The 27155-nt window shown below is 30.7% G+C and overlaps 3 protein-coding genes across 6 annotated transcripts; 1 reads left to right on the forward strand and 2 right to left on the reverse strand.

The window, feature by feature from the left end:
• Positions 1 to 379: 379 nt before the first annotated feature.
• Positions 380 to 8765, reverse strand: LOC145933121 (cytochrome P450 4C1-like). Of its 3 annotated transcripts, XM_083032620.1 has the most exons (12): positions 8322 to 8764; positions 7235 to 7412; positions 6929 to 7038; positions 6355 to 6445; positions 5441 to 5635; positions 4524 to 4590; positions 4230 to 4356; positions 4023 to 4107; positions 3360 to 3472; positions 3006 to 3243; positions 2764 to 2860; positions 2653 to 2677 (listed from the first exon to the last, which is right to left on the reverse strand). In XM_083032620.1, exons 2-12 carry the CDS (start codon positions 7401 to 7403, stop codon positions 2668 to 2670), a joined length of 1302 nt encoding a protein of 433 aa, XP_082888746.1. In that variant the 5' UTR covers positions 7404 to 7412; positions 8322 to 8764; the 3' UTR covers positions 2653 to 2667. The 3 variants fall into 3 exon arrangements, with proteins under 3 accessions (XP_082888743.1, XP_082888746.1, XP_082888744.1); XM_083032617.1 differs by lacking the exons at positions 2653 to 2677; positions 2764 to 2860 and adding an exon at positions 380 to 1830 and having other exon boundaries at positions 8322 to 8761; XM_083032618.1 differs by lacking the exon at positions 2653 to 2677 and having other exon boundaries at positions 2724 to 2860; positions 8322 to 8765.
• Positions 8766 to 14053: 5288 nt separating this feature from the next.
• Positions 14054 to 18430, forward strand: LOC145933123 (uncharacterized). The gene is made up of 3 exons (XM_083032623.1): positions 14054 to 14351; positions 14651 to 14831; positions 16863 to 18430. Exons 1-3 carry the CDS (start codon positions 14343 to 14345, stop codon positions 17816 to 17818), a joined length of 1146 nt encoding a protein of 381 aa, XP_082888749.1. The 5' UTR covers positions 14054 to 14342; the 3' UTR covers positions 17819 to 18430.
• Positions 18431 to 18539: 109 nt separating this feature from the next.
• LOC145933122 (cytochrome P450 4C1-like) lies at positions 18540 to 26895 on the reverse strand. Of its 2 annotated transcripts, none has more exons than XM_083032621.1 (11): positions 26476 to 26881; positions 25381 to 25558; positions 25075 to 25184; positions 24514 to 24604; positions 23600 to 23794; positions 22679 to 22745; positions 22385 to 22511; positions 22178 to 22262; positions 21514 to 21626; positions 21160 to 21397; positions 18540 to 19984 (listed from the first exon to the last, which is right to left on the reverse strand). In XM_083032621.1, exons 2-11 carry the CDS (start codon positions 25547 to 25549, stop codon positions 19644 to 19646), a joined length of 1536 nt encoding a protein of 511 aa, XP_082888747.1. In that variant the 5' UTR covers positions 25550 to 25558; positions 26476 to 26881; the 3' UTR covers positions 18540 to 19643. The 2 variants fall into 2 exon arrangements, with proteins under 2 accessions (XP_082888747.1, XP_082888748.1); XM_083032622.1 differs by lacking the exon at positions 18540 to 19984 and adding an exon at positions 20767 to 21014 and having other exon boundaries at positions 26476 to 26895.
• Between the last annotated feature and the right edge of the window lie 260 nt (positions 26896 to 27155).

The following is a 27155-nucleotide window of genomic DNA, read 5'->3' on the forward strand; positions in this document are numbered from 1 at the left end:
AGCATTAATAAACTACATTTAGGCTTGGAATTCTGTCGCACTTTTCGATAATTCCTCCATGCTAGTTCGGCCTCCTTATCTCTATTCTTCATGGCCGCGTAGGACGACATGTATTTTGTCGCGGCAGGTGAACCGATGGTGGGGCGGAGTTTAATTTGAATTGGGCTTTGGGCCGCACCGTACGACTGTAGGACAGTCCACGACACACGTTTTACCCGCGCAAAGGTGATGAGTAGCCGATTATTTATTTATTCTCGCCGCAATGTGAGATCTGAGATTTGACAATGAAGTCGCGGCATTTCTGACCGCGGTATATATCTAATATCTACGATTCGTCGTGTGTCATTCTCAATATGTTGGGGGTCGAAATCACACCATCTTAATATTTCAAGATATCTTTTATTGGGAGTAGAAATGCAGAAAAAAGTACATACTAGGTATATATTTGTCATTCATTTAAATTTAAACCTAAGTAAAGAATGATTTTTGTAAATTAAATTTATGCTTTTGTATGGCTATATATAATAAAAGGGCCACTTCAATCAACTACGACTAACTTTTAATAACCTCGATTCTGGTTAAACTATATTTGTTTCCTTTTAGATACGTTCTTAAAAAGAGACAAAGATATATATATATATAGTTTAATCAGAGGTTAAGGTTAATCGTATAGTTGGTCAAAGTGAGGGCCAATTTCACCAACGTCTCGGTTTGTCTCTTTTTTATGAACGCGTATCTGAAAAGAAAGATTTAATCGGAGGTTGAAGTAAATCGACGTTGGTGAAACTGGCCCTAAATTTGAGCAAATTAATTTAATTGTTATTGCGTAATCTTATATCGATAGATATCTTATATATATATATATATATATATATATATATATATATATCTCGATTAAATTAATTATTTATATATCATCAGAGCCTTCAATTATTATATATACCTCTAGATTAAAGCAATCAACGAGTGGAAAATAAATGTGCGTAGAAAACAACTCATTATTCCATTTTTTTAACTCTTGTGACTGTGCAATAATAGCAACGGAATAATATATTTGCTCCATATATGTTTCGTGATTTTTAAACCTATATATCTCATTATATTATTCACACAATCACTATTATATATATACATATATATATATGTGTGTGTGTGTAAAAGTATTAATAATATATATTTTAGTATGGCTATATATAGCTGATGCTATATATATGTACAATGACTATATATATATATATATATATTATATATAAAAAAAAGAAATAATTAATTTACTAACAAATATTCCTCTTTATAGTGCGCAATAATCTTTACAACTTTTTTTGATTACGGAATTGGAATGTTTTCATATCGTTATTAAATATATGTATATATATATATATATATATATATATATATATATATATATAAAACATTCCAATTCCGTAATCGAAAAAAGTTGTAAAGATTGCGCACTATAAAGAGAAATGAATATTTGTTAGTAAATTAATTATTTCTTTGGCGTGAAACGAATGAATACATCTTCGCATGGTCGTAAAATAATAGAGGGTCCAAACTGAACCTGATCCGGTGTTTTTACACTTTTCACTCTCCACTTTCTTAAAATAGCTGTTAATATCGTTTTCTCTTCGAGTAAAGCAAATCTTAGGCCGATACAGTTTCTCGGGCCAGCGCTGAACGGAACATAGGCATATGCATTTCTATTTTTCGAATTCTCCGGAAGAAAGCGATCTGGATCGAACTTTTCTGGATCTGGCCAAACTCTTGGATTCCTATGCATTAATAAAATATCGAGTTGAACTGTAACACCTTTTGGGAGGGTATATTCACCTAAAATAAAACAGAGTGTATATAGTATTCTGTTATATAGAAAATTTTATATCGATAAATTTTTTAATATAAATGTTTTATTATATCTAAAAAATTGAGCTTGTAAAACCCCAATATATAAACCTACTTTTGTTAAATCTATTTTATACAATTTGTATATGATAATTCGTGGTAGAATTCTACTCTTGCAATAAAAATATTTAAAGAATTCGAATTTTATACGCGCGGCATAAAATGATAAATAGAACTTTATCTTGAATTCTGTCGCAAATTAGAGACCGCGTTTAAAGTGGATTTTAAACTATTCATCTTTTGCTGAATTTATTTAGCCTTTAATAAATAAGAAAAATAAATTTTTCAGAAAAGAAACACACATATATTGTCTATCATTTAAGTAAAAACATTTACGTTTAATTGAACGAATTTTACAAAGGACCCCGCACCGGTCATAGGGGGAAAATGTCTTTCTGCGGATTTAGCTAATTTTTGGATATGTTGTAGTTCTCGTCATTCTGAACAAATGTCTCAATAATGGGCAGAATGATCTAAATGAGCCGTTTCCGTGCTACAAGCCCTGAAAGGTCCAGATTTAACATGTAAAAATATAAGTTTTTCGACTTGAAATAAAGAAGGATGGATTTTTCTTCTTCAATTCTTAACTGTACTGATGATAATTATTGTTAAGAGTTATATAAAGACAACGGATGTTATAAACTATATATATAATATCAATAAATATATATTCAACTTATACATACACATTATATGTCCACTTTTATAATTTACATACATTATAAATCCACATAGATTGGACTGTACTACATACATCCGTTGTCTTTATACGACTCTAAACAATAATTGTCATCAATACAGTGGATTAAGAATTGAAGAAAAAAATCCATCCTTCCTTATTTCGAATCGAAAAACTTATACTTTTGCATGTTAAATCTGGACCTTTCAGGGCTTGTAGCACGGAAACGGCTCATTAGATCATTCTGCCCGTTGAGACATTTGTTCAGAATGACGAGAACTACAACATATCCAAAAATTAGCCAAATCCGCAGAAAGACATTTTCCCCCTATGACCGGTGCGGGGTCCTTTACATATTAAATTAATGTGAATATCTTAACATTTATTTTAGCTTAATATTAATAGAAATAAAGTTTTATCATACCTAGGTTTACATCTTCAATTAAATTCCTAAAGACTATAGGTACACTTGGATATAATCTGAGCGTTTCCTTTATGATTCTATCGAGATATTTTAATTGCGATAGTTCCTTTACACTAGCTGGTGTCTCGGTATCTTTGAAAACTTCTTCGAGCTCTTCATGAACTTTTTCTTGATGCTCGAGATTATTTCCCAAGAGAAAGAGTGCCCAGGTTATTGCAACCGCAGTTGTGTCGTGACCCTATTTCATTATTATATCCTTATACAATTTTATACTAACATTTTATTTGTAACTATATATATTACTGACAATGTCTAATAAGTTTTGCGTTGAATTGTAATGATTCTTTCTCTTACTTCGAACATCAATGTGTCGACTTGTGCCCTCAATTCATTATCGGTTAATGGAATTTCCTCCTTTTCATTCTGATCTAGTAATAGATCCAGAAAAGCTTTCCTCTTCCGCTTACCTAATGCAATAAATTTCACAAGAATGATTTAAAACATATTTACACAATCCTTTTAAAACAAATATACCGGGTGTCCCATTTTAAAGGACCCACTCAAATATCTCAGAAACACTGCGTTAAATCGAAAAATGTTTCCTACAAAAGTTGTAGGGTTTCGAGGGGGACATAACATAGTAATATTCATATGACCTTGGGCGGCGCCTCCAAGGTCAAGTGAAGGTGAGAATGAATTTTTTAAATGGAAACCCATATTTTTTATTATAACATCTTTTTCTACTAATTAATTTGAACAACTTTTATCTGAAGCATTTTTTAATTTTCCTAATATTTTTTCTTCTTTTCAAAATTCATTCTCACCTTCATTTGACCTTGGAGACGCCGCCCAAGGTCATATGAATATTACTATGTTATGTCCCCCTCGAAACCCTATAACTTTTGTAGGAAACATTTTCGATTTAACGCAGTGTTTCTGACAATGAGATATTTGAGTGGGTCCTTTAAAATGGGACACCTGGTATATATATAAAACGAGATAATTTAATAATCACACCTATATCAAGTTCATCATCATCTTCGTTTTCTGATCTGGTGGCATCATTTTGCGATTGTCGTGCAATCTTTTTCTTATTTATAACCTGAAATTTATTATTTATTAATTAATTATTTATTTATTATAAACTTGTTAAATTCACTTAAATAAAAAAAGCATGAATAATTAATTTAGTCAAATTCTGCCGATATATCTTTTGGCGCGTACTTCTCTCGTGAAGTTATGCAATCTATTAACGCTTGAATTATATTCCTTTCCTGAAGGAACTAAGTTATACACCCAATCTTGCCAAAGCCACGGTCGGAACACTCGCTGGCGTAATAATAAAGAGTTTCTAAAAACACGATTGAAACATTAAACCCCGATATAACAGCATATATTTATGCTGTTATGTCAATTAATTAATCACATAAAATTTGCTGTTAATTTTTAAAAAAATTTTAATAAATTAATGATACTATTAACTATTTTATTATTAACAAAATATGCAACTCTCTATACCTATGTATTGTAGTGGTATACTTGGTTTCAACTTCTTGAGCATGTATATCTACACCCATTGCCGTTTCTGTAAAATAATGATTGTTAGTATATTAGATAGCTTTCTCGTCAAAGTATGCTACATTATAAATTTCAGAAAAAAATAAAACTAATAACTCTCGTAAATAATTATAGAGTCGAATAGTTAATTTTATTATACACAAGAATGAATACCGACAAAAAAAATTTGCTTATATTTAAATATGTACAAGAGTATAAACTCCTTATATTTATATATATATTCGCAATTAAATAAAATGTGATATAACATTTAATATGAATCTTAAACGTGTCCGTTTGCAATATCGATAATCGTGCTCATCAAAATTATATCGGCATTATAATCCGTGATCATATACAATAAGAAGAGAAAGAATTTTGCTGTTGCAGTAAAAAAATCTCATTATTATCACTATACATTTAATAAACTTTGTGAAAATAAATGACATTCGATACAGTAATCAATTATTCGATATTATAAGTAAGACTTTATTTTCTCGACACAAACAGAAAAATCTCATGTGCTAATTAAATTTGATTATGGAAGCTTAATTTAAATGTTAAAGCAAAATAATTTATTTCTTCAGTAAACATTTTTAACAGTCTATTACTTATTTGATAACGAAATAAATGATAATAAGCAATTCAATTTATTAATGACGAAAGAGCTTGCCGATTCAGCAAAATTTAAATTTAATACTCATCTTAACAAGTCTTTCTATTATCCATATCATAATTAATAAAATTTGATGCTGAACGTAAAATATATTATGTCAGCAATATATTTTTGTATTCAAAAAATATTATATATTATAAATAACAATGTGAAATATATATATGGATATATATGTATATATTAATGTATATTTATTTATTACCGCATATAACGTCGAGAGCAACATTGTTAGCGAACGGAAAAATATTGATAGCATTCCCTGGATTTTTCGCTATCTCCTTCTCGAGACATTTTGTTAGAATCTCTGCTTTTTCAGACATAACCACAGCAAATTGATCCAATATACTAAAATGGAATGTTGGCCCGATGAGTTTTCTGTCACGGAACCATTGCTTTCCTAAAGTAATATCAATCAGCTATACATTTATCTTAAAAAGTAAAAGATATTAAAAATATAAATGCGTATAGATATAGATGTAGTAACAATTCCAGTAAACACACAAAGTAAAAATAACATAACATCAATGTTATAATTTCCCAATCAAAAATGTAACCGTGTAATATAACATGTCTTGTACGTAACAGTTACATTGTTTAGTGGGAAATTATAACATTGATGTTATGTTACTATTACTTTTGCTATATCTTGTTTCTTGTAATATTTTATAATTTTGTTTTTCTGACATCGCTATTGAATATTTGCAATGTAAATAAGGAGAGTTTCATAATGTTTTAAAGCGCTTCAATTTATATGAATATGACATCATATTCATATCATGATATCATATGAATTTATAATACTACTGTTGATGAGTTACATAAAATCAGTTATGTGTAAGTAAAGACATGAGGATGAGAATACAAAAGAGTATATTTTTTCTCTTGTGCAAAGGTGTAGATATATGTATATAAGTATACAAAATTTGCGTATTTGTATTAGTAGTATAAAACTTTACTCTTTCGTCTTTTTGTGATTTTCAAAATACTTTCGTGAATGATCATATATATATATCAAAAACGCATATAATCTAATGTAAACTAATGTAATTGCAATTTATTTTTTATCTTTAATAAGATAATATAAACAGACGTAAAAGAGTTAATTTATGTATTTACCTGTAGAAGTCAGAAGTCCTTTGCCTAACCAAGAATGCATAAAATTATAGACTTCTCCTTTTTCGATATTTACGTTGCTGGACAAAATAATCTGTAAAAGTGAGTTTAAAAAGAATATATAACCGTATAAAAAAATAATTCATCACATTTTTATATAAAATTTTTTTTCCAAATTTTTATTTTTTTTTGAAAACAGCCTCGTATGCAAAAATTGTATTCTATATTTTCAATTTTTTTAAATAAATAATTACGTTTTGTTTCTAATCATAATAGGGGTACGCACAAAACACATAATTATTTTCAAGATAAAATTAATAATTGACTAAATTGGCTAAAATGAGGATTTTAACTTTTGAAAGTAAAATTTGACCATGTGAATAATTATTTCGTTGGGGAGGCAGAATAGTTTTCCTACGTCAATAAAATATAATAGACGTAAATAGTCGCTTAAAATCTAAGTATATCTCCTTTTTATTATACAATGATATATGTCATATATGACTTATTCATCAATACTTTATATTAACAATAATTAAATTAAATTAATAAATAATAAGATTCTTTTCATTCTCACCTCTAAAAATTCAGGTTTATGGAGACTAATAAATGGTTTTGTACCTATCCAATATATGGCGATTCCTACTTTAAAACGTAACATACGTTCAGTCATCCATTTTATAAGTTCTGTAAATGAGCACACACACACACAATCAGATATTTAATATTTACTAATTATTATATTGATTTATAAAGTAAATAGACGAATATTTTGTCTTAAGTCTTTTGCTAAAAATATATATTTAAATGAGGAAGAATATATATGTATATATAAATTTATAAAAGCATAAATGTCAATATTTTTATTCACAAAGTTCTTTACCGTAATCTGTTAATTTTATTAGTTCAAATGCCACGCCAAAAGGAAATCCACCGCATTGAGGAATGTTTTTAAGCTTTCGTCGAAGAATATAGTGATGATACAATATCGATAAAATTGCCGGGATTATTAAAACAACGAACAGAGCATATGGTAAAGAGATAAAGTCCATTCTTGCATCCTGTAAACATGTTCAAAAGTTTGAGTTATTAAATAAATGCTTAAATTTTACTATATATAGATATACTTGTTAAAGTAGAATTACATTGAAATCTTACATACACAGACACATTGAAAAAGATTTTATTATAGAATGTACATTTATGTAATCGTATGTCAATGCATAATGCTTATATATATTTTATTATTATATCTCACTGATAACATTATCCAATAATATTTAAAGATGATCTATTGATGATAATATGAAGATTATCATATGCATATAAATATATATCAAAGTCGAATGTGAAATCAATGTAAATGAAAATATTTCGTCGGCGAAATATTTCTCGATTATTTCTCGATTTTTTATGTAACTCGTTCAAACGTGGAATCTGTGCTCATTAATATCAAAAGATTCACTAAAATTACAATAAATTTTTTATATTACATTTCTTAGCCATGTATTATTGACATCTTTAAAAAGATTTATTGTTTATAAAAAATGTATAAATATTCTCCCTTTAATAAAAATTTAAAGACATGGTGAGCATTTACAAAATATTGAGCTGATATAATATTTAATCTTTGATCAAATATTTATACAACAACTTCAGCATCACATTGTTTCCATCGTCACTGTTTAATTGAAATAGCCTCGGAGAATTATAAATCACGAGATTTAAATACACAGTTAATTCTGCTTCCGAAAAAAATTACTTACCATAATTTTATATAATATATACAGTTTAAAAAAGTAAAGAAACGTTGATTTTATTATCCTAAAATATTCGCCCATACTTTATTTATTGAGTTTTTTATTAAATCCTATTTAACCTTGCACAAATTGTTTCGAAAAAAGTAAACAGCAAAACCAATGGTTTTAACTACATATGATACTGAAAAAATGTAAGATTTTGATACTTACTGTTTGTTCACGTCGGAACACTTAACATTCAAAACAACAAAGATATTTGGCACTTTTATCGCTGCTTTATCACTATAATTATATAGATCACAATTTATCGTGTGTGTGCTTTATATAAATGTAGTTGTATCATTAAATACAATGAGATATCTTAAAAGAAAAAAAAAATTCTTTTCAAAAAGAGTTTAAAAAAAATTTTTTTAAACAGCAAAAATCAGTATAAGAACTTCACTTCTTGTCGATTTAAGATTCAATCGCGAAATGATACTGCGAGCTTGATATTTTTATTACGGAAGTCTATTTCTTGATTTGCACTCTAGGTTGCAAATAAAATATATATATATATATCTATATATATATACTCTTTCTCTCTCTCTCTCACACACACGCAATAGCGAATGAACGTGATTGGATTACTTTATCTCATCTGAGTTCTCCTCGCATAGAATAGTGAACTGACTTTTTATGATGATAAAGTATGGATAAAAACAAGTTGCATATACACACGCAGTATAAGGCGAAACATAGTATAACGCATACATATAATGAGCTTTATCTCCCCCCCCCCTCTCTCTCTCTCTTTCTCTGACAATTTGTGAGATACCTATATCTCTATTTTATGCGTAGTAATATAATGCATATGTGTATATGCATTATATTACTATGATGTACATCTTCTTCATGTTATGCTAAATCATGTTTTCTGCTAAATTGTTTACGACAATATAAGTACTTTAGCCTCGTTTTTTTCATCAGAAAAACTCAATTTTTTATGATTGGTAATTAATCTTCCAGTATTGCAATTGTATTGAAATAAAAACCATGTAAAAATTAAAAATGTTTTCTAATAAAACATTATACACATGTATATACGTATATACATACGCAAATATTATATACGTGCTTATATATACAGGGTGTCCCGAAACTACCGCGAGATATTTTAAAGGCAGATTCTCTGGCCAATTTAAAAACGATTTTTCCTCAGCGAAAATGTCGAAGCACCAATAATTTTCGAGTTATAAGCGATTAAAAATAAAGGGTTTCTCGTAAATTAAGCCCTCTAGAAATATAATATTAACAAAACCACATTCTTCAATTAATTTTAAGTAAAGTTTCTTTTAATAGAATTTTAATTTAAGGCTTAGTTACAAAGATACATGATGACAAAAATTGGGAACATGCAAAAAATGATGGTCTCCCTCGACATTTTCGCTGAGGAAAAATCGTCTCTAAATGATCCCAGGAATCTGTCCCTGGAAGATTAATTATGAGTTTTGGGACACCCTGTATATATACATATATAATTAAAATGATTAAAACGCACGATTTATACGAGATAACAGTTTGCGGAAAATATCTTTATCATCGATATAGATCAGTGCTGGGATTTACTTGCCATTTACGGCGAGATTTCGAGACGCACGCCTCTTGCCCCCCACTCCTCGCTCGCGCCGTAACAACGCAGCGCCGGCCGCTCGTAACTAAGGAGCGCGGCACATAGTCTCAGGAACGTGCGTATCAAACGCAATAGCACAATTAGCATTCTAATAGCAAAAGAACACATATACGTGATTAATAATAGAATAATAACTATTTGTATTATTAATACAAAATAAAAGATTGAATAGAAAATTTTAATAATAACTTTTGCTATTAGAATGCTAATTGTGCTATTACGTTTGATACGCACGTTCCTGAGACTATGTGCCGCGCTCCTTAGTTACGAGCGGCCGGCGCTGCGTTGCTATAGCGCGAGCGAGGAGTGGGGGGCAAGAGGCGTGCGTCTCGAAATCTCGCCGTAAATGGCAAGTAAATCCCAGCACTGATATAGATTATCAGTGTTTGCTGTTATCTAAATAAAATTATATAGATCATCTAGATGAAATTTTGGCGTTATCTTATCTTTATATAGATAATAAAAAAATGTATTATCTATATCTGCATCTTAGATAAAAAAAAGTGTTATCTTTACTAAATTATCTAACATAATATTCAGATAATTTGGTTTAGAGTTTCATAGCACATGAAAATATTTTAAGTAATAGAACTTGAGCAGTAAACGATAAAAACTTATAAATAAAACTATAAATATATTATTCTATATCTATAATTTTCATTTTTTTATTTTACATTACATTTTTTAACTGTTTACATAAGCGATTTTAAAAATAATATTATCTGGAAGTTATGTAGATGAATCGTCATATAATTTTATCTTTTATCTATATATATTTAAAATAAAATCATCTTTATCTTATCTAAGATGAATTTACATATTTTTATCTCATCTTTATCTAGCTAATTTTAAAATCATCTAAGCACAACACTGTAGATTATAGATAAAAGAAGAATATGCAAATCAAGTGAATTACGATGCAAAAATGCATTACGTAAGGCAGAATATAAATAATACATATAAGTAATAAATTTTGTGTGATACGTTTAGTGATAACCATTAGCGTTGATTAATTTTTTCATAATTTTATGATTACTCGGTTTATAATGTAATATCAATAAGTTTTTAACGTATTCATAATCATATGTTTATATAGGTTTAAATAGTAATTAAATCTCTTTTCTTTCTTTATTTCACTAATATTAAATAAATAAATTTTATTTTAATGAAAATAATACAATTACACTATAAATATTTTTTAATTAATTATTTAATTAGAAAAAAATTAATAAAGTAATATAATACGATTAATAAAGTAATAAATATTGATATTAATATATAACAAAATATGTATTTTTTATCTAATAAAATTATACAAATATTGCACTTTTCTTCGTTATATTATATTATTCAAAAACACAATCTATTGAAGTATTTTTCAGCAAATTCTCGTTAAAGTATTATATCATTAGAATATATCTGGTAGTCAAATATTAAAGTAAACGGAAATTTAAAACAAAGAAACCTTGATTTTCCAGGATCAAAATCCGTGTCCGATCATATACATATATACCAGATGTGAATCGTAATCACTGGCATACAAATGTTAGTGCAGTTCTTCTACATTGAATATTACATTTCTGCGCAGATAGTTGCATATGCCGCACGTACAAAAGCACTATTTTGTGTATGTATTTCTCGTCTACAGATTACAATAATTACATGGCGTAATTAATGGCGCAGCATGAATAGCAGAACCGCCTGATAGTCGATAATTATTATCTGTATTGCAATTTATCAACAGACGTGAGGAAAGTCATGAAATATAAATAGGATATTGATGATGAAGTTTTTACATCGAAACAAGGACATCTTTCTGCGCATCATCTCGTCATCATCGATCATTTAACACGACTATATATATACATTTCGAAACTTATTTTTTTATTTATTTATTAAAACTATTATTCTTTTTATTTATTTATTTATTTATTTATTTATTTCTTAATTCATATCTTATGCGGCTTTGAATGGCTTTCAGTTTCTACAGCTGTTCTTTTTTGCATAAGCGTATTTAAAGTTGGAGTTATAATAAATCACATCTAATAAATAAATAATGAATAATATCATTATATATCAAATAACTCAAATAATTTAAATAAATTAAATAAAACAAATAAAATAAGTAAAACAAATAAAACACCATAAAACATCATATAAAGTATAGTCTTGAATTTGAATATTGCAATTTAGAATTGAATTAAATTAAAAATTGAAAATGCCAAAACTAAAAATAAATTAAGAAATGTCTTATTTGTACCTTGTGTTCTTATAATTAAAGAATCGCAATTTTTATTGATACCAAATTATATAAAAATTATGTATTAATATCAAAAAGAAATCTTCTGTAATAGTATCAATTTAATAATCGAACGACTAACGTATAGCCTTTATATATTTTGACTGATCTTATGTCTGAAAAGCGAACTACATATATACTATGGCCCATATTCTGGATCTTATTCTTTTATCGATAAAAGCGCTTTTAAGCATACAGAAACAAATCTCAAGTTTGTAAACTTTGCTCTGATTGGTGAAATTTCAATCTAATCCCAATCCCAATCTCAATCTCTAGTCTGATTTTACGGCTTAAAAGCGCTTTTATCAATAAAAGAAGATCCAGAATATATGGGCCTATATATATATATATATATATATATATATATATATATATTAGACTTTAGACGATGACATGTATGGTCAATCAACAACCAAGGTCACGCTGACGTTGATTATATAGCAATAATATGTTGTCTTCTGAGAAGAAGGTGTGCAGTGATCTTTGTTATTATATTTCGTATAGTACCGCCCATACAACTTAGCGTCACAGAATTGCATAACAATCTTTATTGACGTCCATATATACCTATATGTAATTGCCGGAAGATTCTTAACGTGTAAATCATGTCTGTGGAATTATGTCCGATGTTCGTCATCACATATATGAGAGAAACACACACACTGAAATATCTTATTAAATTTAATATTAAAGACCAGAGCACAGACTTTTGCATAACGCATAACGCATATGCATAAGAAATTTGATTGGTCCATAAACGTATGCATAAGAAATTCAACCAATCGAATTTCTTGCATATGCGTTATGCGTTATGCAAAAGTTTGTGCTCGGGCCTTAAATATTATTGTAACGAGAGATGCTTGTTTAACAAAATTTTACGAAACTTTTCTCTGATCAAAAATAAAAATATCATTACATAATAAAAACTTAAAATTGAATTATAATATATTAAGAGTAAAATAAAAAGTAATTTTTATAAATAATTGAAAGTGCTATATATGACTACGTTTACATGGCTTCTAACTTCGACTTAGCAACGCTGATGTTAATTATAACTCCTACTTAAATAGTGTGAGTTGCATTTACGCGTTCAAGTTTATTTTATTCCCATCAAGCTGAAATAGCTTATTAATATAATAAAACTTATTTCGACTCTTTCGAGTAAAGTGGGTCAAGGATTTTCATTAGTATCAATAATATATATAAAAGTACGAAAAATTAGATGCTTGCTTGTGGTAGGGTTGTGGTCTGCATATGTAAAAGTGACCTTTTACACGTCCTTTTTACATTGACATGTAAAAACCCTAAGGGCCACTTCGATCAAAACCTGATCAATTTAATCGTAATTATTGTATAGATTATAGATAAATGTGATTATCCATCTATTTCGATTTTTATAAGAATTATAAATGCGAGCTAGTAAATTATTTATAAATGTTGTTAATCGATATTATGACCTTGTTGCTTTATGCGACTTTTGGCCAACAATTGGTAAAAAAAAGAGTATAAAAACGAATAGATTCACAAATAAAAAACAGAATTCTGCTCTTGTGATGTGATCAATTACTTGACCCGACCTGAAAAATAAACTTATTCGCGGAGAAGACTGCGTAAAAAAAAAAAAAAACACGTCTGCACTTGTCCAAGGACAAACCGGATTATTAGAAATGCATATTGTATTAAAGCAATAACGTATATGTATATATATACGTTATTATATATAGAATGATTTAGTGATTTTCTGATGCGGTAGTCTGTATGAGTTTGTAGACTGTGCATTGAAAATTGAGATTAAAGATTCAAATTTGACCAATCAGAACACAGACATTTTAGTTCCCTTTGTTCTGATTAGTCAAATTCCATTCTTCAATTTTCAATCATTTGTGTCAGAATTGATACATGCTTAGGTTTGTTCTTTGTAGCTGATTTTTTTGCATTTTTGTTTTCTTTTTTCTAACTCTTCTTATAAATTTTTAGTAGAATTTTTAGTATATGTACACACATATATAACTAGTGCAGGAGTTCATTTATAGAACAAACCTAGATGAGTTTTACTAGCTCTACACTATAACGGAGAGCCGCGAGGACCGTGTAGTGAGACACACGTGCGTGGAATAGTGCTCCTTCGTCTTGAACTTATAAATTGAAACTTGAGCCATTTCCAGCCGGCTTGATAGCCGTAACAATTGCTCTCCCGAGTCAGCTACTCGGGTCTTGAGTGGGACCACAAGATATAACCAACGATTGACTCAGCTGTGTTTTTATGTGTGAAGTAAGACACCGCCATTTTGATCGGACGACCTCGTGGCTATTTCTCTCTTGCCTTAATCTTTATGGAGGATGTCGATCCAGGACCCCTTGCATGATGTTGGGCCCGGACCGTCCCTTCGCCTTGACAAAACCGCTTTGGCAGCTGCTTTTGCTAAAAATATTTGTAAATTGACGACACAGAATGACGAGGGCAGACTCGACTGTATCGCTTCCGCTCTTTCTCCTTTCTCGCGTCCTTCCGAATCTATGGATTCTGAACCCCTCATAACTAATGCTAACGATATCGCATCTTACCCACAGGGTTCTTTGCGTTCGGCGGATCATCCGATATCCTTGGGAGAGCCAAGCCGTAACCGACGATATACAGATAATTTAAGAGCGGATTCGGTCAGACCATCTAAGCGAAAGAAGGGGGAGTCGGTGGATGCTCCGGATGATGAGTTGATATTAATCGAGGAAAATAACGCTTCTAAGAATCAGGGTAAGTCTGACAATTATTCTTATCCTGGCGAGGATCCAAAAGACATTTCATTCTTTTCGAACAATAGATATGACGTCACGGCTAGTGGGCCTTTTGACGTAGTCATTCAGACGAGTGAGGACTCTTCGTCTTCCCCTATCGATCCTATAGCTATTGGTCGTCTCCTGTACTCCAACTATAAAAAAGATATTGTCGAGCTTAGAAAGACAGGTTTTTCAAAAATAAATGTACAATTCAAATCGAGAGAGGTTGCGAACCGCCTTGTCTCATTTTCTAGTGCAGTTTTTAAAGATAAAAAATATAATGTATATATGTTCCTCTCTTTCGCACAACAAGAAAGGGAGTAATACGTGGTGTCCCACTGAATTTGTCTGACGAAGAGATCTTAAAGGGCCTCGATTGTAAAAAATCAATTGTTAACTCTATCCAGAGATTGAATAGGAAAAGGAAAGCCCCCCCATCTACCGCTTCTTTAGAATCAAATAACTCTACTAACATTATCCCATCCAAAACAATTCTTATCACATTTAGAGGTCAAACTTTGCCTGATCAGATATATTTATATATGGTTAGACATTCCGTCTCTCCGTTTATTCCCTATAAGACCTCTATATGTTTCTCATGTTTTCGTTTTGGACACATGCGTTCACAATGTAAAGGTCGAGCCAGATGTTTATATTGCGGGGAAGAAAAACATTCCAACGAGGAAATATGTCCGAAGAAAAATAATCCGCCGATCTGTTTAAATTGCAGGGGCCCTCATAGAGCCTCTAATATTGAATGTCCTGAATATATTTTACAAAGAAAAATTCGTGAATATGCTGCCATTGAAAACATCTCGCTTCTTGAGGCAAGCCGCTGTATTCGCGGTCGGAAGGAGATGCCCTGTATAAATAATAAATTTAAAAATTTTCCTTCTTTGTCGGAAATTGAGCTCGAGTTTTGCTTATGATGCTTGTGTTGCTTCGCTTACGATCTGTCACCCCTCGTGTTCCAACTCCTATGCCCGAGCCCTATCTTCTGGTCCCCTCTCCTCCGACATAAAAAATCAGAATCAAAATCAAAACCAAAACAATGAAAATCTAAAACATAATCAAGTTAGTTCAGACCCGTCTTCGCATCGGGTTGTTGATTCCGCCGCGGGCGTTACTTCAAATTTGACTAGGTCACTTTCAAGACTAAAAAATCATTATTCGAGATGTAGCTCTAATCCTTATGACAAAAATAACAATAATAATTTGCATTTAGCTGGACCTTCGGGCTTTGCTTCAATTCCCAGACCCTCTCCCTCCCGTAATCCACCCCCCCTCATTTCCCCTAACGGTCGAACCCCACCGATATCGGGGAAAGGTGTTGCTCTTAATGTTGCCCCTGGTCCGTCACCGTACTCTCCGGTTCTTCCGGATTTTCTTTGTCTCTTTGGCTCCGATCCCGCTCTTTTGGAGCAATTCACCAATATTGTTTCCCTTCTAGTAGACAGGCTTGCGCCTTTTCTTAGGCTACTGGGGCTGTATGAACCGATTATTAATTTTATTAACACGCTGCTGAACTCCATGCTTCCTGGCCACTTCCCCACAAATATTACCGCTGATGTCTGATTCAACAGCTACAAACCTCACGCATGATTCCCACATTAACATCCTACAGTGGAATTGCCACTCTCTTCTGGCTAAGGTGGATGCGGCTTCCCTTTGTTCGAATTATGAGGTCATAGCCCTCTCGGAAACATGGCTCATGGGCGATTCTCGCTTCTCTTTGGCTGGATACAATGTCTTTCGTGAGGATTCCCTCACTCGGCACGGGGGTGGTCTGTTTTTGGCAGTTAGATCGTCGCTGTCACACACGCTGATAAACGGTTCTCCGGAATTTGACAATAGATTAATTAGTATGGCCATCTCATGGCCATTCATTACAATAATTTTGACCTCACCATTGTCTCCATATATAGATATCCCCGCGGCTCATTGACTCGATGTGAATATGACTCACTTTTTGATTTTTGTCGCTCTTTCTCACACGTGATTCTTTTAGGTGACTTTAATGCCCATCACCGAGCATGGGGTTGTGGGCGCTCCGACAGGGAAGGAGAGACGCTTCTTGCCGCGGCATTAGACGCTTCGTTTACCTGCGTTAATGACGGATCTCCCACCTATTTGACTCGGCCCTCTCAGGCCAGTTCGTCGATAGATCTTACTTTTATTTCAGCACCCTTGGTGGGCCTGTGTGAGTGGTCTGTTTTGGGAGACACCTTCCTTAGTGACCATTTTCCTACGGCTATCTCTTTTAACTCCCACATTGACAAGAGGAAATTTTTCTCGCATAGACTTAAACATTCAAAAAATATAGACTTGCGATTTGTTGCGAATTTGCGCTCGTCCCTGGGCTCCTTTCGTGAGTCGGTTGACGCTTCTGCAACTGATCCTTTGCAGAGGTATGAAAGGTTCAGGGATCACCTGCTGAATCAGTTTCCATCCCCGGGGAGGGGGAGACGTCCCCCGAGGATGCCTTCGAGCAGAAAGGACAGAGCTTCTCGGCCTGCCCCATGGTGGAGTGATTCTTGCCAGGAGGCTGTTGATGAGAGGAGGAGGCTTCTCTCAGTCTTCAAAAAATTTCTGATCTTGTCGAACTTTCTGGCCTTCAAGAAGCAGGAAGCCATTTCGAGGCGAACGCTGAGAGGAGAGAAGCGTAGAGGATGGCAGAGTTTCTGCCAGAGCCTCACACCGAGAACCCCGATTTCACGCCTCTGGAGGTTCGTGAAGAGATACAGAAACCGGCATCTTGCATCGGACGTCCCTCCGTCCTCCTCCACCCGGCGGGCATCGGAGGCCGTCCGAGATGCTATCTCATCACTTTGTCCGTCCTCTGTTCATCATAGGGCTTTTTCCGCCATGAGGGACCTGCCGAATGCCTATACTTGTGGGGTTTTTGATCAGTCTTTTTTTTTAAATTTATGTCTGCTAACCATACGCTCAATTTATTTTAACTAATTATAAATAAACTACTATTTCCTAAACTATGAGAATCTATTCCTAAATTTGCCCAAATGATTCCCAAGCGATTGGTATAATAGAAAATAAGAAATCTCTAATTCGTCTGCTAACTATATGGAGGTGAGGCCGAACTATGTGTTTGAGATGTGCGACCAAAACCGAGGCCCGATAGTAGTACCTATAGGTACCTATAGGTGGCGTTGCAATCACAAGATGCTCGTTAGTTTGAGAAAGAGGAGAGATTGCAGGATGAGGAGCAAGAAGGATAGAGAATGACTAACACTCTGCTAACACAAAAGTTCACCGTGTACGTGTGAGTTCCGTGAGGCAAAAGCGCAACCTTGCGGAGCATTAATAAACTACATTTAGGCTTGGAATTCTGTCGCACTTTTCGATAATTCCTCCATGCTAGTTCGGCCTCCTTATCTCTATTCTTCATGGCCGCGTAGGACGACATGTATTTTGTCGCGGCAGGTGGTGGGGCGGAGTTTAATTTGAATTGGGCTTTGGGCCGCACCGTACGACTGTAGGACAGTCTACGACACACGTTTTACCCGCGCAAAGGTGACGAATAGCCGATTATTTATTTATTCTCGCCGCAATGTGAGATCTGAGGTTTGACAATGAAGTCGCGGCATTTCTGACCGCGGTATATATCTAAAATCTACGATTCGTCGTGTGTCATTCTCAATATGTTGGGGGTCGAAATCACACCATCTTAATATTTCAAGATATCTTTTATTGGGAGTAGAAATGCAGAAAAAAGTACATACCAGGTATATATTTGTCATTCATTTAAATTTAAACCTAAGTAAAGAATGATTTTTGTAAATTAAATTTATGCTTTTGTATGGCTATATATAATAAAAGGGCCACTTCAATCAACTACGACTAACTTTTAATAACCTCGAATCTGGTTAAACTATATTTGTTTCCTTTTAGATACGTTCTTAAAAAGAGACAAAGATATATATATATATATAGTTTAATCAGAGGTTAAGGTTAATCGTATAGTTGGTCGAAGTGAGGGCCAATTTCACCAACGTCGGTTTGTCTCTTTTTTATGAACGTATCTGAAAAGAAAATTTTAATCGGAGATTGAAGTAAATCGACGTTGGTGAAACTGGCCCTAAATTTGAGCAAATAATTAATTTAATTGTTATTGCGTAATCTTATAACGATAGATACTGTATATATATAATATATATATATATATATATATATATATATCTATCTCGATTAAATTAATTATTTATATATCATCTCAGAGCCTTCAAAATTATATACCTCATCTAGATTAAAACAATCAACGAGTAGAAAATAAATGTGCGTAGAAAACAAATCATTATTCCATTTTTTTTTAACTCTTGACTGTGCAATAATAGCAACGGAATAATATATTATTTGCTCCATATATGTTTCGTGATTTTTAAACCTATATATCTCATTATATTATTCACACAATCACTATTATATATATACATATATATATGTGTGTGTGTGTAAAAGTATTAATAATATATATTTTAGTATGGCTATATATGGCCGCATATATATATACTGATGCTATATATATGTACAATGACTATAATATATATATATATATACACAACAAATATTCATTTCTCTTTATAGTGCGCAATCTTTACAACTTTTTTTGATTACGGAATTGGAATGTTTTCATATCGTTATTAAATATATGTATATATATATATATATATATATATATATATATATATATAAAACATTCCAATTCCGTAATCGAAAAAAGTTGTAAAGATTGCGCACTATAAAGATAAATGAATATTTGTTAGTAAATTAATTATTTCTTTGGCGTGAAATGAATGAATACATCTTCGCATGGTCGTAAAATAAGAGAGGGTCCAAACTGAACCTGATCCGGTGTTTTTACACTTTTCACTCTCCACTTTCTTAAAATAGCTGTTAATATCGTTTTCTCTTCGAGTAAAGCAAATCTTAGGCCGATACAGTTTCTCGGGCCAGCGCTGAACGGAACATAGGCATATGCATTTCTATTTTTCGAATTCTCCGGAAGAAAGCGATCTGGATCGAACTTTTCTGGATCTGGCCAAACTCTTGGATTCCTATGCATTAATAAAATATCGAGTTGAACTGTAACACCTTTTGGGAGGGTATATTCACCTAAAATAAAACAGAGTGTATATAGTATTCTGTTATATAGAAAATTTTATATCGATAAATTTTTTAATATAAATGTTTTATTATATCTAAAAAATTGAGCTTGTAAAACCCCAATATATAAACCTACTTTTGTTAAATCTATTTTATACAATTTGTATATGATAATTCGTGGTAGAATTCTACTCTTGCAATAAAAATATTTAAAGAATTCGAATTTTATACGCGCGGCATAAAATGATAAATAGAACTTTATCTTGAATTCTGTCGCAAATTAGAGACCGCGTTTAAAGTGGATTTTAAACTATTCATCTTTTGCTGAATTTATTTAGCCTTTAATAAATAAGAAAAATAAATTTTTCAGAAAAGAAACACACATATATTGTCTATCATTTAAGTAAAAACATTTACGTTTAATTGAACGAATTTTACAAAGGACCCCGCACCGGTCATAGGGGGAAAATGTCTTTCTGCGGATTTAGCTAATTTTTGGATATGTTGTAGTTCTCGTCATTCTGAACAAATGTCTCAATAATGGGCAGAATGATCTAAATGAGCCGTTTCCGTGCTACAAGCCCTGAAAGGTCCAGATTTAACATGTAAAAATATAAGTTTTTCGACTTGAAATAAAGAAGGATGGATTTTTCTTCTTCAATTCTTAACTGTACTGATGATAATTATTGTTAAGAGTTATATAAAGACAACGGATGTTATAAACTATATATATAATATCAATAAATATATATTCAACTTATACATACACATTATATGTCCACTTTTATAATTTACATACATTATAAATCCACATAGATTGGACTGTACTACATACATCCGTTGTCTTTATACGACTCTAAACAATAATTGTCATCAATACAGTGGATTAAGAATTGAAGAAAAAAATCCATCCTTCCTTATTTCGAGTCGAAAAACTTATACTTTTGCATGTTAAATCTGGACCTTTCAGGGCTTGTAGCACGGAAACGGCTCATTAGATCATTCTGCCCGTTGAGACATTTGTTCAGAATGACGAGAACTACAACATATCCAAAAATTAGCCAAATCCGCAGAAAGACATTTTCCCCCTATGACCGGTGCGGGGTCCTTTACATATTAAATTAATGTGAATATCTTAACATTTATTTTAGCTTAATATTAATAGAAATAAAGTTTTATCATACCTAGGTTTACATCTTCCACTAAATTCCTAAAGACCATAGGTACACTTGGATATAATCTGAGCGTTTCCTTTATGATTCTATCGAGATATTTTAATTGCGATAGTTCCTTTACACTAGCTGGTGTCTCGGTATCTTTGAAAACTTCTTCGAGCTCTTCATGAACTTTTTCTTGATGCTCGAGATTATTTCCCAAGAGAAAGAGTGCCCAGATTATTGCAACCGCAGTTGTGTCGTGACCCTATTTCATTATTATATCCTTATACAATTTTATACTAACATTTCATTTGTAACTATATATATTACTGACAATGTCTAATAAGTTTTGCGTTGAATTGTAAAGATTCTTTCTCTTACTTCGAACATCAATGTGTCGACTTGTGCCCTCAATTCATTATCGGTTAATGGAATTTCCTCCTTTTCATTCTGATCTAGTAATAGATCCAGAAAAGCTTTCCTCTTCCGCTTACCTAATGCAATAAATTTCACAAGAATGATTTAAAACATATTTACACAATCCTTTTAAAACAAATATACCGGGTGTCCCATTTTAAAGGACCCACTCAAATATCTCAGAAACACTGCGTTAAATCGAAAAATGTTTCCTACAAAAGTTGTAGGGTTTCGAGGGGGACATAACATAGTAATATCCATATGACCTTGGGCGGCGCCTCCAAGGTCAAGTGAAGGTGAGAATGAATTTTTTAAATGGAAACCCATATTTTTTATTATAACATCTTTTTCTACTAATTAATTTGAACAACTTTTATCTGAAGCATTTTTTAATTTTCCTAATATTTTTTCTTCTTTTCAAAATTCATTCTCACCTTCATTTGACCTTGGAGACGCCGCCCAAGGTCATATGAATATTACTATGTTATGTCCCCCTCGAAACCCTATAACTTTTGTAGGAAACATTTTTCGATTTAACGCAGTGTTTCTGACAATGAGATATTTGAGTGGGTCCTTTAAAATGGGACACCTGGTATATATATAAAACGAGATAATTTAATAATCACACCTATATCAAGTTCATCATCATCTTCGTTTTCTGATCTGGTGGCATCATTTTGCGATTGTCGTGCAATCTTTTTCTTATTTATAACCTGAAATTTATTATTTATTAATTAATTATTTATTTATTATAAACTTGTTAAATTCACTTAAATAAAAAAAGCATGAATAATTAATTTAGTCAAATTCTGCCGATATATCTTTTGGCGCGTACTTCTCTCGTGAAGTTATGCAATCTATTAACGCTTGAATTATATTCCTTTCCTGAAGGAACTAAGTTATACACCCAATCTTGCCAAAGCCACGGTCGGAACAGTCGCTGGCGTAATAATAAAGAGTTTCTAAAAACACGATTGAAACATTAAACCCCGATATAACAGCATATATTTATGCTGTTATGTCAATTAATTAATCACATAAAATTTGCTGTTAATTTTTTAAAAAATTTTAATAAATTAATGATACTATTAACTATTTTATTATTAACAAAATATGCAACTCTCTATACCTATGTATTGTAGTGGTATACTTGGTTTCAACTTCTTGAGCATGTATATCTACACCCATTGCCGTTTCTGTAAAATAATGATTGTTAGTATATTAGATAGCTTTCTCGTCAAAGTATGCTACATTATAAATTTCAGAAAAAAATAAAACTAATAACTCTCGTAAATAATTATAGAGTCGAATAGTTAATTTTATTATACACAAGAATGAATACCGACAAAAAAAATTTGCTTATATTTAAATATGTACAAGAGTATAAACTCCTTATATTTATATATATATTCGCAATTAAATAAAATGTGATATAACATTTAATATGAATTTTAAACGTGTCCGTTTGCAATATCGATAATCGTGCTCATCAAAATTATATCGGCATTATAATCCGTGATCATACATATACAATAAGAAGAGAAAGAATTTTGCTGTTGCAGTAAAAAAATCTCATTATTATCACTATACATTTAATAAACTTTGTGAAAATAAATGACATTCGATACAGTAATCAATTATTCGATATTATAAGTAAGACTTTATTTTCTCGACACAAACAGAAAAATCTCGTGTGCTAATTAAATTTGATTATGGAAGCTTAATTTAAATGTTGAAGCAAAATAATTTATTTCTTCAGTAAACATTTTTAACAGTCTATTACTTATTTGATAACGAAATAAATGATAATAAGCAATTCAATTTATTAATGACGAAAGAGCTTGCCGATTCAGCAAAATTTAAATTTAATACTCATCTTAACAAGTCTTTCTATTATCCATATCATAATTAATAAAATTTGATGCTGAACGTAAAATATATTATGTCAGCAATATATTTTTGTATTCAAAAAATATTATATATTATAAATAACAATGTGAAATATATATATGGATATATATGTATATATTAATGTATATTTATTTATTACCGCATATAACGTCGAGAGCAACATTGTTAGCGAACGGAAAAATATTGATAGCATTCCCTGGATTTTTCGCTATCTCCTTCTCGAGACATTTTGTTAGAATCTCTGTTTTTTCAGACATAACCACAGCAAATTGATCCAATAAACTAAAATGGAATGTTGGCCCGATGAGTTTTCTGTCACGGAACCATTGCTTTCCTAAAGTAATATCAATCAGCTATACATTTATCTTAAAAAGTAAAAGATATTAAAAATATAAATGCGTATAGATATAGATGTAGTAACAATTCCAGTAAACACACAAAGTAAAAATAACATAACATCAATGTTATAATTTCCCACTCAAAAATGTAACCGTGTAATATAACATGTCTTGTACGTAACAGTTACATTGTTTAGTGGGAAATTATAACATTGATGTTATGTTACTGTTACTTTTGCTATATCTTGTTTCTTGTAATATTTTATAATTTTGTTTTTCTGACATCGCTATTGAATATTTGCAATGTAAATAAGGAGAGTTTCATAATGTTTTAAAGCGCTTCAATTTATATGAATATGACATCATATTCATATCATGATATCATATGAATTTATAATACTACTGTTGATGAGTTACATAAAATCAGTTATGTGTAAGTAAAGACATGAGGATGAGAATACAAAAGAGTATATTTTTTCTCTTGTGCAAAGGTGTAGATATATGTATATAAGTATACAAAATTTGCGTATTTGTATTAGTAGTATAAAACTTTACTCTTTCGTCTTTTTGTGATTTTCAAAATACTTTCGTGAATGATCATATATATATATCAAAAACGCATATAATCTAATGTAAACTAATGTAATTGCAATTTATTTTTTATCTTTAATAAGATAATATAAACAGACGTAAAAGAGTTAATTTATGTATTTACCTGTAGAAGTCAGAAGTCCTTTGCCTAACCAAGAATGCATAAAATTATAGAGTTCTGCTTTTTCGATATTTACGGTGCTGGACAAAATAATCTGTAAAAGTGAGTTTAAAAAGAATATATAACCGTATAAAAAAATAATTCATCACATTTTTTTTCCAAATTTTTATTTTTTTTTGAAAACAGCCTCGTATGCAAAAATTGTATTCTATATTTTCAATTTTTTTAAATAAATAATTACGTTTTGTTTCTAATCATAATAGGGGTACGCACAAAACACATAATTATTTTCAAGATAAAATTAATAATTGACTAAATTGGCTAAAATGAGGATTTTAACTTTTGAAAGTAAAATTTGACCATGTGAATAATTATTTCGTTGGGGAGGCAGAATAGTTTTCCTACGTCAATAAAATATAATAGACGTAAATAGTCGCTTAAAATCTAAGTATATCTCCTTTTTATTATACAATGATATATGTCATATATGACTTATTCATCAATACTTTATATTAACAATAATTAAATTAAATTAATAAATAATAAGATTCTTTTCATTCTCACCTCTAAAAATTCAGGTTTATGGAGACTAATAAATGGTTTTGTACCTATCCAATACATGACGATTCCTACTTTAAAACGTAACATACCTTCAGTCATCCATTTTATAAGTTCTGTAAATGAGCACACACACACACAATCAGATATTTAATATTTACTAATTATTATATTGATTTATAAAGTAAATAGACGAATATTTTGTCTTAAGTCTTTTGCTAAAAATATATATTTAAATGAGGAAGAATATATATGTATATATAAATTTATAAAAGCATAAATGTCAATATTTTTATTCACAAAGTTCTTTACCGTAATCTGTTAATTTTATTAGTTCAAATGCCACGCCAAAAGGAAATCCACCGTATTGAGGAATGTTTTTAAGCTTTCGTCGAAGAATATAGTGATGATACAATATCGATAAAATTGCCGGGATTATTAAAACAACGAACAGAGCATATGGTAAAGAGATAAAGTCCATTCTTGCATCCTGTAAACATGTTCAAAAGTTTGAGTTATTAAATAAATGCTTAAATTTTACTATATATAGATATACTTGTTAAAGTAGAATTACATTGAAATCTTACATACACAGACACATTGAAAAAGATTTTATTATAGAATGTACATGTATGTAATCGTATGTCAATGCATAATGCTTATATATATTTTATTATTATATCTCACTGATAACATTATCCAATAATATTTAAAGATGATCTATTGATGATAATATGAAGATTATCATATGCATATAAATATATATCAAAGTCGAATGTGAAATCAATGTAAATGAAAATATTTCGTCGGCGAAATATTTCTCGATTATTTCTCGATTTTTTATGTAACTCGTTCAAACGTGGAATCTGTGCTCATTAATATCAAAAGATTCACTAAAATTACAATAAATTTTTTATATTACATTTCTTAGCCATGTATTATTGACATCTTTAAAAAGATTTATTGTTTATAAAAAATGTATAAATATTCTCCCTTTAATAAAAATTTAAAGACATGGTGAGCATTTACAAAATATTGAGCTGATATAATTTTTAATCTTTGATCAAATATTTATACAACAATGTAAGCGCTTCAGCATCACATTGTTTCCATCGTCACTGTTTAATTGAAATAGCCTCGGAGAATTATAAATCACGAGATTTAAATACACAGTTAATTCTGCTTCCGAAAAAAATTACTTACCATAATTTTATATAATATATACAGTTTAAAAAAGTAAAGAAACGTTGATTTTATTATCGTAAAATATTCGCCCATACTTTATTTATTGAGTTTTTTATTAAATCCTATTTAACCTTGCACAAATTGTTTCGAAAAAAGTAAACAGCAAAATCAATGGTTTTAACTACATATGATACTGAAAAAATGTAAGATTTTGATACTTACTGTTTGTTCACGTCGGAACACTTAACATTCAAAACAACAAAGATATTTGGCACTTTTATCGCTGCTTTATCACTATAATTATATAGATCACAATTTATCGTGTGTGTGCTTTATATAAATGTAGTTGTATCATTAAATACAATGAGATATCTTAAAAGAAAAAAACAAATTCTTTTCAAAAAGAGTTTAAAAAAAATTTTTTTAAACAGCAAAAATCAGTATAAGAACTTCACTTCTTGTCGATTTAAGATTCAATCGCGAAATGATACTGCGAGCTTGATATTTTTATTACGGAAGTCTATTTCTTGATTTGCACTCTAGGTTGCAAATAAAATATATATATATATATCTATATATATATACTCTTTCTCTCTCTCTCTCACACACACGCAATAGCGAATGAACGTGATTGGATTACTTTATCTCATCTGAGTTCTCCTCGCATAGAATAGTGAACTGACTTTTTATGATGATAAAGTATGGATAAAAACAAGTTGCATATACACACGCAGTATAAGGCGAAACATAGTATAACGCATACATATAATGAGCTTTATCTCCCCCCCCCTCTCTCTCTCTCTCTCTCTGACAATTTGTGAGATACCTATATCTCTATTTTATGCGTAGTAATATAATGCATATGTGTATATGCATTATATTACTATGATGTACATCTTCTT

Source organism: Prenolepis imparis, unplaced genomic scaffold (genome assembly GCF_030444845.1).
Source record: "Prenolepis imparis isolate NDT839.2.m4 unplaced genomic scaffold, iyPreImpa1.0 SCAF_2, whole genome shotgun sequence".
NCBI lineage: Eukaryota > Metazoa > Arthropoda > Insecta > Hymenoptera > Formicidae > Prenolepis > Prenolepis imparis.

Excerpts from the sequence above, each read along its gene's own strand:
- LOC145933121 (XM_083032617.1), bottom strand. The coding sequence starts at position 7,403 with ATGGACTTTATCTCTTTACCATATGCTCTGTTCGTTGTTTTAATAATC. Across the intron at positions 4,357-4,523 it reads TATACCACTACAATACATAG|AAACTCTTTATTATTACGCC; the intron begins GTATAGAGAGTT and ends TCGTGTTTTTAG. Across the intron at positions 3,473-4,022 it reads TGATGATGAACTTGATATAG|GTAAGCGGAAGAGGAAAGCT; the intron begins GTGTGATTATTA and ends TTATTGCATTAG.
- LOC145933123 (XM_083032623.1), top strand. Across the intron at positions 14,832-16,862 it reads TAACGCTTCTAAGAATCAGG|GTGACTTTAATGCCCATCAC; the intron begins GTAAGTCTGACA and ends TGATTCTTTTAG.
- LOC145933122 (XM_083032621.1), bottom strand. The coding sequence starts at position 25,549 with ATGGACTTTATCTCTTTACCATATGCTCTGTTCGTTGTTTTAATAATC. Across the intron at positions 24,605-25,074 it reads ATAAACCTGAATTTTTAGAG|ATTATTTTGTCCAGCACCGT; the intron begins GTGAGAATGAAA and ends TCACTTTTACAG. Across the intron at positions 21,398-21,513 it reads TCGACACATTGATGTTCGAA|GGTCACGACACAACTGCGGT; the intron begins GTAAGAGAAAGA and ends ATAATGAAATAG.